Source organism: Miscanthus floridulus, chromosome 4, assembly GCF_019320115.1.
Source record: "Miscanthus floridulus cultivar M001 chromosome 4, ASM1932011v1, whole genome shotgun sequence".
In the NCBI taxonomy this organism is placed as follows: Eukaryota; Viridiplantae; Streptophyta; class Magnoliopsida; order Poales; family Poaceae; genus Miscanthus; species Miscanthus floridulus.
In genome coordinates this window covers 123,074,505-123,093,978 of record NC_089583.1, presented here as the reverse complement: position 1 = coordinate 123,093,978, position 19,474 = coordinate 123,074,505, and the positions used below count along the sequence as shown (strand labels likewise).

General features: G+C 46.1%; 1 protein-coding gene and 1 pseudogene across 4 annotated transcripts; both read left to right on the top strand.

Annotated features, from left to right (window-relative positions):
- The first annotated feature begins 3,158 nt into the window (after nucleotides 1-3,158).
- LOC136550616 (aldehyde dehydrogenase 22A1-like) lies at nucleotides 3,159-13,223 on the top strand (annotated as a pseudogene).
- Nucleotides 13,224-15,837: 2,614 nt separating this feature from the next.
- Nucleotides 15,838-17,643, top strand: LOC136552971 (glycine-rich cell wall structural protein). 4 transcript variants are annotated; one of them, XM_066544554.1, is made up of 2 exons: nucleotides 15,838-16,346; nucleotides 16,515-17,643. In XM_066544554.1, exons 1-2 carry the CDS (start codon nucleotides 15,947-15,949, stop codon nucleotides 17,288-17,290), a joined length of 1,176 nt encoding a protein of 391 aa, XP_066400651.1. In that variant the 5' UTR covers nucleotides 15,838-15,946; the 3' UTR covers nucleotides 17,291-17,643. The 4 variants fall into 4 exon arrangements, with proteins under 4 accessions (XP_066400651.1, XP_066400650.1, XP_066400648.1 ...); XM_066544553.1 differs by having other exon boundaries at nucleotides 15,838-16,379; nucleotides 16,494-17,643; XM_066544551.1 differs by having other exon boundaries at nucleotides 15,838-16,679; nucleotides 16,746-17,643.
- Nucleotides 17,644-19,474: the final 1,831 nt, after the last annotated feature.

Below are 19,474 nucleotides of genomic sequence, written 5' to 3'. Positions count from 1 at the left end.
CCACATCGGCTGAGACAGGGCACGGTGGGGATTACCGGCCACTGTATTCTAGCACTGTGCCCCGCGATCCCCGCCCCGAAGACAACGTAGCATGGGAAGTCTGGTTCGAGTCATCATCACCTCCGAATCAGTGTACCAGATCGACCGCTCCCTCCAGGCCTCGGCACTCCACGCCAGGGTCTCGGCTATCTCAGGATTCACGTCTACCGAGACCCCCCACCGCGGTTCGGCCTCGGCACCAACCGAGCCTCGGCCTTGCGCATAGTCAATCCACAGCGACCCGCACGCTGACCGCCGCGCCCGCTCCGAGGCAGCCTTGGAGCTCCCATGACGCACAGGATCGGATGTGACCAGCACATCGCCACAGCGCTCCAGGGACAGACCATTCCGACGACTACACCGCCACAGGAACAGGCTACAGGGCTCGGACACGCCACCTCTGTTCACACGATGCCGTATAGTTAGCTCATGTACTACCCTTGTCCTCCCTTCAAACTATAAAAGGAAAGGACTTGGGCCATTTCAGAGGAGCACTCACGAAGAACAACACCCTGTAACACGCACACTTCCCTACCGCCTGAGAGCAACGTCTCAAGCAGCCCACATCGCTTCCCGCCGAGACCTGGGACTAACTCCCTCTTTCACCGTGCTTGTAACCCCCTACTACCAGCACTTCGATGCAAAGAATACAAGATCGATCTCTCAGACTGGACGTAGGGCCCCAGTTGCCTGAACCAGTATAATCCTTATGTCTCTTTGCATCATCATCCGAGATTGGGAACACGCAGTACAAATTCACTAGTTGGTTGAGGACCCCCCGGTCCGAAACACCGACAATAACATGTAGCCAAGGAAATGACTAAAAACACATTCTTCCATATTGTGTGCAGTAGTAACAGTAGTAAAGATTGGTCAAACTTAAGCAATTATCATATGCTGTTGTAAATAGAGGTTTAAGTAATTTGAGATCGTAAACATAATTTATCTCACATTCAACCAGTTCATCTAAGTAAAACTACCTAATCATGTGGCATTCTTTTTTTTTGAAAGGAACTAGAGGGGTGTGGTTGTGTATGATTAAATAAGAATTAAAGAGTCTTATACAAACCTTGGGTAAAAAAACAATTAAGAAAAAAAAGACAAAGGGAATTTTAAAAGAACAAGAGGTGAGGTAATGATCAAATAAGGTTTGCTATCCGTTAACTCTAGATCTATATTCTGTGACATTCTAGAGGGTTTAGAGTGTGTTTGGTTCGGGGGATAAGGTGAGTCGGGATAGGTCAGTCCCTTTTTAAGGGTGTTTGGTTCAGGCACCATTGAGGATAGAGCCGTCCCCTATAAAGAATATTCCAAGAAATACAAAGGAAGTTGTCTCCGACCCTAAAAACCGAGGGGACGGGCTCATCCCTCTTGCATGCCGTTTTCGTTCTCCGTTTGTGTTTGTCATGGTTGTTAACTTTGCCGAGAGAAGGGAGCAAACTCGGGGCGGTGGGCGGTGGCATAACGACCTTTATTGGGCGAACGAGGCGACCTCAGAGCCTCGATGGAGGGAGCGACCTCGGCACAATCGGAGGGGCGACATGGGAGCTCGCATCTGTTGACTTCATTGGGCGGAGGGAGCGAGCTCGGGGCGGTCGCAGGAGCAACGTCAGAGCTCTAGGGAGTGACCTCGGCCACGATCGGAGGGATGGTGTGGGAGCTTGGGTGGCTTAACTGGCGGAAGGGTGAGCTCAGGCGATTGGAGGGGTGGAGGGCACCTCGGTCGAGAGGAGGCAAGCCAAGTTGGGTCGGAGGAAGAGAGGCCCGGGTAGATGAGGCGGGCAGATCGAAGCAGGTGGCGCCGGATTGTAATCTATTCGCGTGAAGGAGATGAACATGATAGAAAATAATATCACCCAATCATAAGCTGCCGGTAACTGTTGCTCACGGTGTTAAAAACATCTTCACCCATATTCCTTTCAATCCCTACTAGCGAACAAAAGATGAGAACAAGTCCATCTTCACAACCAAAGACTGGGACGATCTCATAAAAAAATAGCAATGGAATTATTACATCCACGTTGTTCCAAAACTATACGGATTTTTTTGTGTGCTCCCAACATTTTTTTGCGATTTAAAAAGCTCAATGGTTTTAGGAACAAATTTAAAATTTTGGGTACTCCTGAGATGCCCTTACTCGTTATTTACTCTTCATTGCCTATGGAGCAACCGAGATTGTCCAATAAGACGCAGGAGGAAACGTGGCGAAACCTTGAATCTGTCGGTGCAGTTTAAAGACTCGCAGCTGGTTTGGCTGGACTAAAAAAAAAACCCTGTTCATACTGTTTCACTGTTCATGCTAGTTTTTTTTTTTTAAGAAAACAATACTACTCCAGCTGAAAAAAAAAAAGCGACCAGTCAGCCTATCTATGCCAGCCGAACATCTTCTTGTACGAGTAGAACCCAATCAAATATTAGTGTCAGAGTTATAGACGTACTTGCTTCATTATCACTCATGCAACAATGATGGTGGGCTAACAAAGAATATTGTGAAGATTCACACTAACACTTCGCTTTTTAGTTACGGTATAACACACGTGAATGGAAACCATACTATGAAAACTATAATTATCATGATATATTTTCGTTCATGCAAGGGTACAATCGTGTAAATAAAAAGAAAAAAAATTGTTGGCTGGTGCTGATTTTCTATTTAGGAGAGAAAAACACGATTCCCCCGTTTGAAAAATACTGGCGCCAGAGACAATAGAGCGACTAGTATAGAAAATGGAGAAAAGGGGGACCGCCGGCGGCGGGCGGGTCAGACGCCTCTCCGCTCCCTCCTCCCTCCCCTCCCGCTCACTCCACTCCACTCCACACTCCCAAAATCGAATAAAGTAGTAGTCTATGCTCTTGTTTAGTTCTCCAAACTCCTAAAAAGTACACTATAAAAAAGAAGATTTCCTATCACATCAAAATTACGGTATATGCATGGAGTATTAAATATAGATAAAATCAAAAACTAATTGCACAGTTTGCTTTAACTTTGCGAGACGAATCTTTTGAGCCTAATTAGTCAATGTTTGGACAATAATTCACAAATACAAATAAAATACTACAATAGAGAATCTTTATTATGCAAATTTCGCCTGTGCAAACTTTGCCCAGCTAAACACCAGTGTGTGGTGGTAGTGTAGAGCCCTTCCGAATTCCGATCCGGTCCGGTTGGATTCCTCATTTTTTGTTCGCTTCTTCTCTGATCAGATGCAATCCCGCCGTCGCCGTCCCTAGCAACCGCAGGCTTCCTCGCTCGCCGCTCGCCGCGAACCCTAGTCAGGGAGGCGTCGCCACGCACCGGCTCGCCCATGGCCTTCTGGTGGCCGCTGCTGGTGCTCGCCGCCGCATACGCGCTCTGCCGCCTGCTCCTCCTCCTCATCCCGCCCACCGTCCCATCCATCGACGTCGACGCTTCCGATGGTACTGCCCCCTCTCCCGTTTTCGTCTCATTACTATACTACTTCTGCCGTTGTTATTCTTTCGGATTCTATAAGGCTGGGCAGGGCTTTGTGAGGGTTTATTGATTCCGTGTGTTTCTGATTTGGCGCAGTGTTGGCCAAGGAGGACAGCTTCATCTACGCAAGTCCCTGCCCCTCTGCGCCTGTCCACTTACTTGCTCTTGATTTGAGTTGAGGTAGCCTGGGAAGCAAAGCAATGTTCCATTCCATTGTGATTCTGTTGTACTAGTACAGCTGCATCCGGTTAATCTGCTCTCAACAAGTAACTCATGTAATACATTAGTGTGGTTTAAACTTCCATTATTAATGCGGTTTAGATCTTAGCCTCAAAGTGGTTCAGCAATCAGCACTGTATGTAAGATAAGAGAACGGTACCTGCCTGCCGTAACTTTGAGTCTTATCTGCACTCATATAGGTTTCAGAAAGGGCTATGCATGGCTTTCTCTGCAAGTGTAGCAGTGATTTGCTTCCACCTGATGCTGAATCACTGACATTTGTTTGAAATGCCCTGTTGTGGCCATGACAATAGTTGTCCTCAGAATGGCAATTTGTTTTCTGTTCATTGCGCTTATCAATTGCCAGAATGTATTATCCATTCTAACTTTGTCCACTGCTGCAGATACCGAGAAAGGGTAAAGCAGCTCAGACTGACAAGGTCCAATGCTATGAACCAGCGACCATGAAATACTTGGGGTAGTTCCCTGCGTTGACTCCTGATGAGGTATGTTGCTGCCTTGTTTTTTTAGTTAAGGTCTCTCTAGTGATCTAGTCATGCATTGTCATTTCCGCCTCTGTCTATTATCTAGAGGGTTGGTGCACCCCTTGTTGATTTAACCGGCGAATAGTTGAGGAACAGATGCAGTATTCTTTCAGCATGTCGAACTTCATTAACGTTTCTTTATTTGGGTTTGATTGTGGCCAATTCTCTGGGTAATCAGGTCAACGAACATGTTGCACAAGCCAGGAAAGCTCAAAAGATATGGGCAAAAAGCAGCTTCAAGCAAAGACGCCAGTTTCTTCGAATCCTTCTCAAGTATATTCTTGAACATCAGGATCTCATATGCGAGTAAGGTCCCAACTTCTGTCGAACTTCTTCACACATCTTGACATCTGGAGAAGTGAACTCAAATCTGTTTATGCTGTGTAGGGTATCGTCTCGGGACACTGGAAAAACTATGGTTGATGCTTCGTTAGGCGAGATAATGACCACATGTGAGAAGATTACCTGGCTTTTGGACGAGGGTGAGAAGTGGTTGAAACCTGAATACAGGTTAAAATCCTCAAAATTATTCTTACATGATGGAAAAGTAACTTAGGACCTTGTATCCTTGCTGGTAGAGGTGAATAACTGCTTGTATGGGTGACACTGGGAATTGAACACCTTAAGGCAAAATAAAGTTTGGTACTTAAGGTAATGGGCCTACATGATAAAATCTGGAATAGTTGGTACTCTGCAACTTCTGCTCACTCTTGCGGTCTTGCCTAGAACTTTGTATTCCTTTCTTGATGCCCCCGTAGTATTGTTACTTAACGTGATGTTTTTTTACAAAGTAAAAGTAGTGGTTTCTTTTCTTATTATGTGCCTCCGATTAAATAAATTGTTGGGATGCTTGCTTTTTCTGTTGCTCAGATCTACTGGGAGATCAATGCTGCATAAGAGAGCAAAAGTTGAGTTTTACCCTCTTGGAGTGATTGGTGCGATTGTATCTTGGAATTATCCCTTCCATAATGTTTTTAATCCAATGCTGTCCACAGTATTTTCCGGTAATGCAGCAGTTATAAAGGTAGCATCATTATCTAGCACCAGAATGAGGCTTTTTATTCTTCGCACATTGTTTATTTGTTAATAGTCTATTACCTTGACTCGTTGACTGGTGCTTGGCCCTAGCTCTGGAGCCTATTGTTTTTTTTTCTAATTATAAATACTATAAGGTCTAAATCCCTGAAATTACATTGTCTAGTCTGTTCTTTAACAAACCATTTTCATGTACACATCGTGGTCTCATAGATCAATTTTTGTTATTCAGCAATCTTGATATCTCCTGTTTTATGTGCCGCCATTGATGCTGTGGGCTATGATTTATGTGATGTATCTCTAATTATCCTTTTGTTGAGTTAACCTAAAATAATCTTCTAGAAAGTAGTAAATTGCGTATTGAACATATGTTGGCTCATAGAAAGCACCCTTCTCAAATAAACGCAGAACATTCTGTACCAAGCTTTCATTGGATGGATCTTTTCATTTCTACTGAATTATGATAGAATTGCCTCTCTCTCTCTCTCTCTGTTATTTTCCTCTCCATAATGAAATGACACACAGCTCTCCTGAGTTGTTCAAGAAAGAATGTAGTGTGGTAACACTGCGTACAAATGTACAATTGTGTCATTAACTTTTTTCTTGTTTTTCTAAGCTAAATGTATTTATATATTATATACAGCTTTCTGCCATGCATAGACATTATGGTGTCCTCTAAAATATGTTTCATCTGATTTCTGATGTACATTAGACATTATTCAAGATTATTCTGATTGGTACATTGACCTTTTATAGGTTTCAGAATATGCGAGTTGGTCAGGCTGCTTTTATTTTCGTATCATACAAGCAGCTCTTTCAGGAAGGGCGGGCCTGGTGCAAGCGGTAGAGTCTTACCGCCTGTGACCGGAAGGTCCCGGGTTCAAGTCGCGGTCTCCTCGCATTGCACAGGCGAGGGTAAGGCTTGCCATTGACACCCTTCCCTAGACCCTGCACAGAGCGAGAGCTCTCTGCACTGGGTACGCCCTTTTTACAAGCAGCTCTTTCAGCTGTTGGTGCACCTGAGAATTTGGTGCACATAATAACTGGGTATGATGAATGCAGCTTTCTATAGTTTGCAGGCTAGATGCACATTGCTTACCTGGACTCTGTTTTTCTTGTTTGTTTTTAGTTTTGCGGAAACAGGCCAAGCTCTTGTATCATCAGTGAACAAAATAATATTTGTGGGATCCCCTGGTGTTGGAAAAATGGTATACCTCTCATCTAAAGTAGTGTTTGCTTAAGCTCATGCGATTAATATTCTTATTTTTCAGTATATGGTTTGGTGGATTCTGTCTAACCTATGAACATGTCTTTTGTGCTTGCTAAGTCAACTGATTGCTCATAGTTATCCTCCTTGGCTGCCCAGATAGACCATGACCAATTGCCACAAAACATGTATATTAGATATTATATCTGCAGCACAATGTGCATCTATTTTGTAAAGAAATTATGTTGCCAGAAACTGTCTGCTAGGAAGGGCGGGCCTGGTGCAAGCGGTAGAGTCTTACCGCCTGTGACCGGAAGGTCCCGGGTTCGAGTCGCGGTCTCCTCGCATTGCACAGGCGAGGGTAAGGCTTGCCACTAACACCCTTCCCCAGACCCCGCACAGAGCGGGAGCTCTCTGCACTGGGTACGCCCTTTAGAAACTGTCTGCTAGCATATACTTTTCTGCCATTTTAGGTACCAGTATTACAATAGAATTTCTTTTCCACAATGGCATAGCCGAATTTCATTACTCGAAAGCAACGAAATTACAATAGTTTGTTCAAACAGAGAAAGAAAAACCGAGCCTAATGCAAAACCGCATTGAAATGAACACACAGGGTTCACCCAACTGGCTCAAAACTAGTGACCAAAACCAACTAACGATAACCGAAGTTTAAACTGGCACCCGCCCAACCAAGAGTTTAACCAAGTGCACCCTGACTATCCTTTATGCCCAGCTGGCAGTATCAGCACACAGGCTGTTGAACAGTTTCCAAAAAACTCCGTCTCCAACGAAGCAAGATTCATCAGACAATTGCCATCCTGTTCTCCCTTTCGTCTGCACGCCCTTGCTGGTGGAAGAATAACGCTGTCTTCAGTTTTTCCTGTCTATGGCTCTATCATTTCTCTGTTCTAAAGTCTTCAGTTTTATGTGTTATTACAGATCATGAAAAGGGCATCAGAGACTCTAATACCTGTAACTCTTGAGCTTGGTGGTAAAGATTCATTTATTGTGTGTGAAGATGTAGATTTACCCAGTGTAAGGGAGTTTATATTGCCTATGCCATGAACATCATATTTTCTTCAAATCCTAGCAGTGTACTGGACCTAATCTGTTGTCTTTTCCTGTTTGAAGGTTGTTCAAGTTGCCGTTAGAGCTGCTCTACAATCTAGTGGGCAGAACTGCGCTGGTGCTGAAAGATTTTATGTTCACAACGACATCTATTCTGCCTTTGTTTCACAAGTAGTGAAGATAGTCAAATCTATATGTGTTGTAAGTAACAGCCATATTTTGCAGCCAATTAACTTGCGCCAATTTATTGCCTTACCTTCTGAGTGTCGTACTGCTTTACAGGATCACAACCTTGTGCTGTCATTTCTGTATTATTATCTGTTATTGCTATGTCATAGTGTCTTACAAACAAATGCAAATATGTGAATTAACACATGAGACTATGGGTATACTTTTCACATTTCTAACCTCTTCATTCCATATTGTTTTGTTTTTCATGTTTTACATGAAATTTGTTAGTTGCAGCTTATCTTAATTTAATAGGCGACCCTAAACAGTTTCAGTAGATAACCCATAGGTCTATCAGCAACATCTTTAGCTACCGATGAAATTATTTTTTCAATTGTTTTATTGACACTTATACTTTTGCGATAGTACTCATGTTTTGCCCCTTTGTTATTTTTCTAGGGTCCCCCGTTATCAGGCAGATATGACATGGGTGCAATCTGTATGATGGAGCACTCTGAGAAACTTCAGAGTCTTGTTAATGATGCTCTAGACAAAGGTGCTGAAATTGCCGTCAGAGGGAGCTTTGGTAATCTTGGTGAAGACGCAGTTGATCAATTTTTCCCTCCAACTGTCCTGGTGAATGTTGATCACACAATGAAAATTATGCAAGAAGAGGTGAGCTGGAGTCAATCTTTGATTTTCTTTAGTACAAGTGATACTAGTGTTAATCTTAACATTGTCAGTTGCTGATAAACAGGCATTTGGGCCGATTCTACCAATCATGAAATTCAGTTCCGCTGAAGAGGCTATCAAACTTGCAAACGACTCAAAGTATGGTCTTGGTAGCAGCAATCAATGATTTTGCTTCAAGTTACATGTGTCAGGTAAGTGTGTAATTCATGCTGTCTGTCCTATGTACACCCTCCATTCCAAATTATAAGACGCTTTGACTTTTTCTAGATACAATCCTTTAACTATGTATCTGGACATGGTGTATATCTGACAACAACAACAACAAAGCCTTTAAGTTCCAAACAAGTTGTGGTAGGCTAGAGTTGAAACCCAGCAGAAGCAATCAAGGTTCAGGCACATGAATAGCTGTCTTCTAAGCACTCCTATCTAAGGCTAAGTCTTTGGGTATATTCCATCCTTTCAAGTCTCCTTTTATTGCCTCTACCCAAGTCAACTTCGGTCTTCCTCTGTCTCTCTTCACGTTACTATCCTGGCTTAGGATTCCACTACGCACCGGTGCCTCAGGAGGTCTCAATTGGACATGTCCAAACCATCTCAATCGGTGTTGGACAAGTTTTTCTTCAATTGGTGCCACCCCTAATCTATCACGTATATCATCGTTCCGAACTCGATCTCTTCTTGTATGACCGCAAATCCAACGCAACATACGTATTTCCGCGACACTTATCTGTTGAATATGTCGTCTTTTCGTAGGCCAACATTCTGCACCATACAACATAGCAGGTCTAATCGCCGTCCTATAAAACTTGCTTTTTAGCTTCTGTGGTACCCTTTTGTCACATAGGACACCAGATGCTTGCTGCCACTTCATCTACCCTGCTTTGATTCTATGGCTAACATCTTCATCAATACCCCCGTCTCTCTGTAGCATTGATCCTAAATATCGAAAGGTATCCTTCCTAGGCACTACTTGACCTTCCAAACTAATATCTTCCTCCTTCCGAATAGTAGTGCCGAAGTCACATCTCATAAACTCAGTTTTAGTTCTACTGAGTCTAAAACCTTTGGACTCCAAAGTCTCCCGCCATAACTCCAGTTTCTGATTCACTCCTGTTCGGCTTTCATCAACTAGCACTACATCGTCCGCGAAAAGCATACACCAAGAGATGTCCCCTTGTATGTCCCTTGTGACCTCATCCATCACCAAGGCAAACAAATAAGGGCTCAAAGCTAACCCTTGATGTAGTTCTATCCTAATCGGGAAGTCATCCGTGTCTCCATCACTTGTTCGAACTCTAGTCACAACATTGTTGTACATGTCCTTAATGAGCCCGACGTACTTCGTTGGGACTTTATGTTTGTCCAAAGCCCACCACATAACATTCCTTGGTATTTTATCATAAGCCTTCTCTAAGTCAATAAAAACCATGTGTAGGTCCTTTTTCTTCTTCCTATACCACTCCATAACTTGTCTTGTTAAGAAAATGGCTTCCATGGTTGACCTTCCGGGCATGAAACCAAATTGGTTCATAGAGACCCGCGTTATTGCTTTCAAGCGATGCTCGATAACTCTCTCCCATAGCTTCATAGTATGACTCATCAACTTAATTCCCCGGTAATTAGTACAACTTTGAATATTCCCTTTATTCTTGTAGATCGGTACCAATATACTTCTCCACTCATCAGGCATCTTGTTCGATCGAAAAATATGGTTGAACAGCTTGGTTAGCTATACTATAGCTATGTCTCCGAGGCATCTCCGGACCTCGATTGGGATACCATCCAGTCCCATCGCCTTACCTCCTTTCATCATTTTCAACGCCTCTCTGACCTTAGATTCTTGGATTCTTCGCACAAAGCGCCTATTGGTGTCATCAAAAGAGTCATCCAACTGAAAGGTTATGTCCGTATTCTCACCATTGAACAATTTGTCAAAATACTCTTGCCATCGATGTCGGATCTCATCTTCCTTCACCAAGAGATGCTCCCTTTCATCCTTAATGCACTTAACTTGGTTAAAGTCCCTTGTCTTTCTCTCACGAATTCTAGCCATCCTATAAATGTCCTTCTCTGCTTCCTTCGTACTCAAACGTTGGTAAAGATCATCGTACGCTCTACCCTTTGCCACACTTACAGCTCGCTTTACAGTCTTTTTTGCCACCTTGTACTTCTCTATGTTGTCCAACACTAACACTCCTGTCATGGTACAAGCGTCTATAGCACTCTTTCTTCTCCTTAATAGCCCTTTGGACTTCCTCGTTCCACCACCAAGTATTTTTAGCCTCGCCTCCACTTCCTTTGGTTACTCCACACACCTCTGAGGCCACCTTTCGAATGTTGGTTGCCATCTTCTTCCACATGTTGTTTATGTCCTCTTCTTCCTTCCAAGAGTCCTCTTTGATAACTCTTTCCCTGAATACCTCTGACGTCTCCCCTTTCAGTTTCCACCACTTTGTTCTTTCAATCTTAACTTGTTTATCCCTACGGGCACGCACCTGAAAACGAAAGTCTGCCACCAAAAGCTTATGTTGAGAAACAACACACTCCCCTGGTATCACCTTGCAACCTAAGCATGCTCGTTTGTCCTTTCTTCTTGTGAGGACAAAGTCAATCTGACTAGAGTGTTGTCCGCTACTGAAGGTCACTAGATGAGATTCTCTCTTTCTAAAGAAAGTGTTGGCTATCATCAGGTCAAAAGCTACCGCGAAGTCCAGAACTTCCTCCCCCTCCTGATTCCTACTACCATACCCAAAACCTTCATGAACTGCCTCGAAACCTGCGCTTGTAGTACCTACATGCCCATTAAAATCTCCTATGAAAAGCTTCTCACTACTGGGTACAGCTCTAATCAGGCCATCTAAGTCATCCTAAAACTGTCTCTTAGCACTCTCGTCGAGGCCTACTTGGGGGGCATACGCACTAATTACGTTCAAGACCATATCACCAATGACAAGCTTGACTAAGATAATCCTATCTCCTTGCCTTCTCACTCCCACCACACTATTCTTGAGGCTCTTATCAATCAAAACTCCTACTCCATTTCTATTCACAACTGTCCCTGTGTACCAAAGCTTGAAACCTGTATTGTCCACCTCCTTCGCCTTCTGACCCTTCCATTTAGTCTCTTGAACGCATAATATATTTACACACCTCCTAGTCGCGGTATCAATTAATTCTCTTAACTTACCTGTAAGCGACCCTACATTCCAACTGCGTAAACGGATCCTAGTTGGTTCGACTAGCTTCTTTACCCTTCGCACCCATCGAATCAGATATGAAGACCCTTGCTCATTTTCACTACACCTGGGCGCCGATGTAGCGCGCCACTAAGGATGCGACGATCCGATCCTTGATCACTTGACACTGTGCCCAGATCGCAACACGGCGCGTCAAGAGGGTGACGACCCGGCCCTTGCTCATTTAACACCATACCCGGGTTCCGATATGGCGCGTCGCTAAGAGGGTTACGCCCCCAACGATTTTCTTTCGGGTTTCATCTCCATTAGAATGGCTAAATTTAACGTTGGTTCGCCACGCCTAACACAACCCTCCTCCTTTACCAAGACTTGGGACCTGCTATGTTGAGACAACATAGGCGGAGTTACATGGTGTATATCTAAGTGCATAGCAAAAGCTATGTATCTAGAAAAGGCAAAACGTCTTCTAATTTGGGATGGAGGGAATAACGCAGAATTGAAGCATGGTACTGATGATAAGAAGCTATATCTTTTGCAATTTTCCTCTAGTAGGCTCACACATCCTGGTAGTGTCTAGCGTTATATGTTAAGTAATACGATATTCACATCATGCTTATATTGTGTTTTTACATTTTGTGTTACACTGGCAATGCATGTATGCTTATTTGTGTTTCTGGCTGCTGTCTTTGCCATTCGGTGGTGTTAAAGACAGTGGGTTTGGGGGATTTGCTGGTGTAGAAGGCTTGCGAGCTTGCTGCCTTGTGAAGTCTGTTGTAGAAGATAGACTGTGGCCATATATTAAAACAGTGATCCCGAAACCTATCCAGGTCTACTTCTTCCCCAATCCCCACGATATAATAAATAGTCTGATTTGCACGGTTTTACTTGGTTCTTGCGGACCTGATATTTAGCTGCTTATCATTTTTTGCAGTATCCTGTCTCAGAGCATGGATTTGAGTTCCAGCAGTTGTTTGTGGAGACTTTGTATGGCTATAGCGTGTGGGACAGGCTGCGGTCCCTTGTGAATCTTATAAAGATGGTTACCGAGCAGAACTCTGCCCCTGCTTCAAATGCGAAGACGAAGAAAAGGCGATGAGGCCAATACTGAGGGGTTCAGTTGAATCTCAGTGTCGTCGAGTATCAATCTTCTTTCTCTTATGGTAATTCCTCCCATAGGTGCGTAATCTGTTTTTTAGAAGCTGTATCCTCCCCAAGCTTCTTGGGGAGGTAGGTTCAGTGGTTTGGCGACACTGTCTGCGTGCAATCGGCCTTGAGAAATTAGAATTTAGAAGTAGTCCTCCTTTCATGACGAGAGGGAATTGAAATTGACAATTGAGACCTCTGATTTCGAGTTTGCTCTCTGAAACAATCCTTGAGCCTGGGAGCTTGTATTCAAGCGCTTTGGGTTTCAGAACCTTTTTTTCTTCTGCTTATTAACACCCGATGCCTGGGCAATGAAATGAAATTCCACTGAGAATGTGCTAGGAACTGTCATGTGCCGCTGTTGTGATTCGTGAACACTACTGAACACCATCGGTGCTGAGGGTGGTCAACTGGTCATCATGTGATAAATATCAGTGTGTCAACAGCTGCGACGGGGCGAGGGTGTGCTGTGGCATTTGCTGGGATTAAATGCCGTCGAGCATGTAGCAGTGCGCTTTCCCGTAATTAATTGGCCTGCAGCCTTCTCTTATGCTTGTATAGGAGCACAATTTCTTTCTTTCTTTCTTTCTTGCTTTCTTGTTTGAGATGGGAGCACAGTTCCTTTGTCACACTGGTAGTCTCCTTTCCTTGGATCTAATAAAGGAACTTGGAAGGGATGATCGTTGTTCCATTGTAGTCCGGGACAGTCGGTACGCGGAGAAAGATGGATCTAGCTGCTCTTCTAAGCTGTGTGCTTGTGCACACAGATAGTTCGGCGCGGCACAGCATGCATGCATGCGTTGGCATTGCACGTTATGAATGGTGAACAGTGGCGTGGAATTCGTCTCGGGGCCAGGCTGCAACCTGGTATGGTAGCTCTAAAAATTCATTGCCCAAGCTACTCCAATAAATGCGAGTACTATTCCACGTTCCACCGTGCAGCTCCATACCTGGTTACCTGCACACAGTGAGATGAGACAGTGCTGACTGCTGAGGATGTTATCGTGTACGTGCATGGAGGGCAAGGCATGAATAATGCATATGAAATTATGAATACGTACACGTCAAGCCCCTAGTTGAAAGACGAAAGCCGGGTGTGCTTGCTTGAGCATCTCCATATAACAAGTGATAAAGGGGGCTGGAGGATAATAAAGAAGTGGTAAAGGGGATTGAATGAAGGGTAAAAATACAAGATCGAGCGGATCCCCCTTTCGGCCTTGTATAGATGCATGTGTGTCCACCTCAATCCATATGTGTTGAAGTGGAATGGAATGTAATTTAGTTCAATCCCACTCTAGTCCACTTCAACACATATGGATTGAGATGAATACATGCACATTCAAATAAGACCTTCAGGGGAAATAAACAACATGTTCCATATTTGTTACTGAAGTTACTATATTTCAAGTGTCTGAGTTTTTAGAAAATTTTAAGTAACAATCTTACGCGGTCAACTAGTATAATTAAAAGGGTAAAGTACACTTTACAACCCTCAACTTGCACCAAAGTTCGATTTTCAACCTTCAACTATGAAACCGGTCAAGAAACACCCTCCAACTATCAAAACTCGCGTGATGAGACTCAAATTTCAAAAAATAGAAAACCCTTCAATACGATGTCGGATGAAGATAATTTTTATATGTAAATTGTAGATCTCGATGAGATCTACAACTTTATAGTTTTAATTTTTTTCATTTGAGGAGAGTAAGATGCTCGAAAAAATAATATAAAATTTCAGCACCATATTTTGTCGCGTGATGAGACTCAAATTTCAAAAAATAGAAAACCCTTCGATACGATGTCATATGAAGATAATTTTTATATGTAAATTGTAGAGCTCAATGAGATCTACAACTTTATAGTTTTGAGTTTTTTCATTTGAGGACGCTAAGATGCTCAAAAAAATAATTTAAAATTTCGGCGCCTCCCGAAAATAGAAAACCGCTTTTGAAACCGGCCGAGGACCAAATTCGTCCGGTTTTGATAGTTGGAGGGCGTTTCTTGACCGGTTTCATAGTTGAAGGTTGAAAATCAAACTTTGGTGCAAGTTGAGGGTTGTAAAGTGTACTTTACCCTAATTAAAATGACAACTTATTGTAAGAGACAAATCATATATATTTTTTTCTCTATAGACTAACAATGATACAAATTGTGTGTTGCCTCAACAATAATGGCCCCAAAATCAGGCACCTAAAATATAAAAGTAGTGTTATTACTGCTCTGTAACCCAAGCGAACAGGGCCAAACATGTCCGTAGCACGGTAGAAGCATGCAGTCTCAATGCTCTCCGCACACACAGTCACACATGCATGCAGCACCGTGCAGGTACGCACACCAGAACCACCACACAGCAGTACATGCATCTCGATCGGCACACAGATTAGAGTACTAGACACTAGCTAGATGACGACCCAAACCCAATGCGTGCAGGCACCTGATGATGCACGTTACATATGCACACGATGCATGCAGCCGAGACGACTTGGCCGCACGCGGAGTCGGTTGAGCAGACGAGCAGCGAGCGCGTGGTCATAAATGCCATGCTGCCTCTCAACTCTCAACTCTCAACTCGATCGTCTCAGCAGTCAGTCCATGCATGTGCCACTGCTGGATGAGATTAGGAGCGCCGGCGGCTGCGTGCGTGCCGGCCGCAACACCACCGACTCGATCACCGCTCACCGGCCCACCCGTCGGAGCAATTCCTTCCATTCCATTCCGCGCGCGGCCTAGCCTATCTCAACAGCTCCCACAGCAGTACAGCACTGCACTGTCATGCACCGCCGCGGCACGGTGGGCCCGTCCCTGCTATATCACCAATCATGCATGGAAGATGCTGTGTCGATCGTCGCCGCCGCGCTCTGATCGATCAGACCCTCACCTCACCTCCGGCCGTGTTCACCTAGCTTAGCTTTCTCCCTCCGATCCATCGCAAGCTGTACCACACAACATGCATGGTTGCGGCGTTGCGCAGCGTCGTCCCAACCAACCACATTTACTCCTATCCGCCCCGCGAGCTAGAGAGCTGCTGCACCTGCACTGCCGCCTGCTCTCCTATATAAACACCCTGCACCTTCCAGTCCTGTCTCGCAGAGCACCAGTACTAGCCAGCTTAGCTTGCATTGGTCGATCGATCTCTCCATCAGAGAGCGTGGTCGGCGTCGGTGTGGTGTGAGCGACGATGGGGAAGCGCGTGTGGGCCGCGGCGCTCGCGGCGCTGGCCGTGGTGGTCGCGCTCGGCGTTCCCGCCCGCCGCGTCGCCGAGGCCCGCACCTTGGAGAAGGACGGCCTGCTGGGCGGCGGTGGAGGAGGCTTCGGTGCCGGAGGCGGAGGAGGCTTCGGTGCTGGGCTTGGCCACGGCGGTGGACTCGGGGGCGGATTCGGGGGAGGTAAAGGCGGCGGCCTTGGGCTTGGAGGAGGTGGCGGCGGAGGCTTCGGTGGAGGTGGTGGTGCTGGTGGAGGTCTTGGCGGAGGGATCGGACATGGCGGCGGCCTTGGAGGTGGGTTCGGTGGCGGGAAAGGTGGCGGGTTAGGTGGAGGAGGCGGCCTTGGGGGAGGTGGCGGTGCTGGTGGTGGCTTTGGTGGCGGTGCTGGACATGGTGGCGGCCTTGGAGGTGGCTTTGGCGGCGGCAAAGGTGGCGGCTTTGGAGGCGGGAAAGGTGGGGGTCTTGGCGGGGGTGGTGGCCTCGGTGGTGGAGGTGGAGCTGGTGGAGGCGGTGGCCTTGGAGGTGGCTTTGGAGGTGGGAAAGGTGGCGGCCTTGGAGGTGGCTTTGGCGGCGGCAAAGGTGGCGGTCTTGGCGGGGGTGGTGGCCTCGGTGGTGGAGGTGGAGCTGGTGGAGGCGGTGGCCTTGGAGGTGGCGCAGGCGGTGGTCTTGGTGGTGGTGCAGGCGGAGGAGGCGGCCTCGGCGGTGGAGGTGGTGCAGGCGGAGGCGGCGGCCTTGGTGGTGGTGCAGGCGGAGGAGGCGGCCTCGGCGGTGGAGGTGGTGCTGGTGGAGGCGGTGGCCTTGGAGGTGGTGCAGGCGGAGGCGGCGGCCTTGGTGGTGGTGCCGGCGGCGGTCTTGGAGGTGGTGCAGGCGGAGGAGGCGGCCTTGGTGGCGGTGCCGGTGGAGGAGGTGGACTAGGCGGTGGTGCCGGTGGCGGCCTTGGTGGGGGCGCAGGAGGAGGTACTGGCGGTGGCCTTGGGGGCGGTGCCGGTGGAGGTGGTGGTCTTGGCGGTGGCGCGGGAGGAGGTGCTGGCGGTGGTCTTGGTGGCGGCGCGGGAGGTGGTGCCGGAGCAGGCGGCGGTTTTGGCGGAGGCAAAGGAGGCGGCGTTGGCGGAGGCGGCGGCGCAGGCGGTGGTGCCGGTGGCGGGTTCGGAGGAGGCAAAGGCGGCGGTTTCGGCGGTGGCTTCGGAGGAGGCAAGGGCGGTGGCTTTGGCGGCGGATCGGGCGGAGGCTTTGGCGGCGGCGGCGGCGCGGGCGGTGGTTTTGGCGGAGGAGCTGGTGCTGGTGGTGGTGCCGGCGGCGGCATCGGTGGCGGACTTTGAGTCACGTAGACGGCGCGGGAGCCCGGCGCGCGCACGTGCAACTCAATTCGGACGTGCAGTGCATGGGTTGTGGCTTTGGTATGGACAGAGCCAGAGTTACACTACACTATATTATTTCTACTATTACTAGCTGAGTTAATCTCCTATTCGGTAAGCCTAATGAAAGTGAATAATTGGTGTTGAGATGAAGATGAGCGTGTAACTTTGACTATCCCCGGCCCCAAGGATCGGATGTGTTATTTGTACGACCAATTATATTATACCATATATATTTGCTCTTATTACGTGTGTGATTGTGCGCTTTTAGCCTTTATATAGGGCTCTATATGTAATGACAGTTGTTGCGAAGTGTTTGAACTGGCAAATTTGGGGAGTGGAAATTGTTGCCTGCGATGGGCCGATCTAGTCTCTATTGTAACTCATTAAGTTGGGCCTGCTCGCGAGCCAGACTTTCTTGTTGGGCTTACCTCGATGCGTGAGTGCAGCCTAATATCGTGGGGAGGCCCAACCACCTCTCTGCGTGGCCCAACCCTTGTACCAAAACATAAAGGACGCCGGCACAGGCAAAGTATGCTCCATCAATCCTTTTTTTTTTTAATTTTTGTTGTGTGTGGCAACAGCAACTATGTTCAAAAAAAAAAAAAAAAAAAGCAACTGCCAAACCTTTGTGGCAGGTAAACTGCTAAGAAGTTAGAGCAATACACACGATGTTTAGATGCTTTGCTAGTTGTGTCGATTATTGTGTAAACAAGTTTTTTTCTCATTTTTTTATGCTAGCCAATTTGGCTCTTTTTGCGAGTAACGTGGGGAAAAGAAAAACCAAACGTGCCCTAAGCAAGCTTGATGCTTTATTCATCACCAAACCTTCAACTAACATGTATAGGAAGCACTTGACCGTGCAGCCTGAAGCAGCCGCAACTCGCAAAGCAGCTTCAAAGAGCTGTGCTTAATACTATAACGAAAAGGAACCATCCAATGATCCAAAAAAAAAAAAAAAAAGGAACCATCCATATCCATATGTCATTGGTTAACTGTCGGCAGGAATGAATGGTGGGTCCCACGAGATCTCAGCCAGAGTTCCTTGCACGCACGCACAGGGCCTTTTTTTTTTTCAAAGTGATGATGAGCTTTTGTTTTCAGGTGAAACTTCAGCTTCATAGATGACTGTCGGCTTTCCTTCCCATGCACCTCAGCACAGCACCTGGATTTTGACATGCATGGTTATGTATGTGAATTTTAGCTCAATTACATCTTTTTTTCTTTTCTTTCCGCTTCCAAAAAGTTGTGTCAGCTGTGTAACGCGCCATAACAGTTTTCCTTGTTTTTAGTTTGTTCTCGACTTCTTTGTCTCCATGTCTGTGTGGTCATTTTCATTTGTGGACCAGGCAGAGGAACAAAATGCAGGTCATTTATATCTGAGCTACTTGACAGGGCTAGTCCATTACTTTTTTTTTAAAAAAAAGACCCGGAGTTTATGCCAGCATATATTAATAAGAAGAAATTAGATTCATGCGAGATGCACCGACTAAGCTAGATCAAGCAGATCGCCCAACTGGTAAGAATTAAGCGATTACTCCTTAACACTCCCCGTCTTGAGATATAAGATATTGAAGCAGTATTCAAAATTTATCTTAAATTATAAAGTATTCTAGTAAGCGAATGCTATGTTTCACAACTCGGGCCACGACTTTCTCCACTGGAGCGGCGACAAATCGCGCCAGCACAAGATCGGGAGCGCCACCATCCAGCGCCACGCCGATCCACCTCGCCTATCGCGGAAGGGGCAACAGGGGAGGCCTACGCCCCCATCCACCTCGTGCCGTCGACAGGAAGGGGAGGCCTACACCACCACGGTTCCCCACTAGGTAGGTTATCACCGCGTGGCGATGCTGTGTTTCAAGTGTTTCTGTACGTTTTTTCAGACATGTTGCAAGCCTATGTTTCAAGTCGTTCAGTTGTTTCAGATGTATGTTTCAATTTTTTCATGCGGATGTTGCAAAAGTAGATTAAGATGTTGCATATGTTGTAATAGTTGTACACATATGTTGCAAGCGTCTATCCCCAGTGTCTCATCAGTTTTTTGTACACGTATGTTGCAAGTGTTTCAGACGCATGTCTCAAGTGTTTTATCTGTCTTCTTTTGTATATTGAAAGTGTTACATCTAGATGTTTCAAAGTGGATCG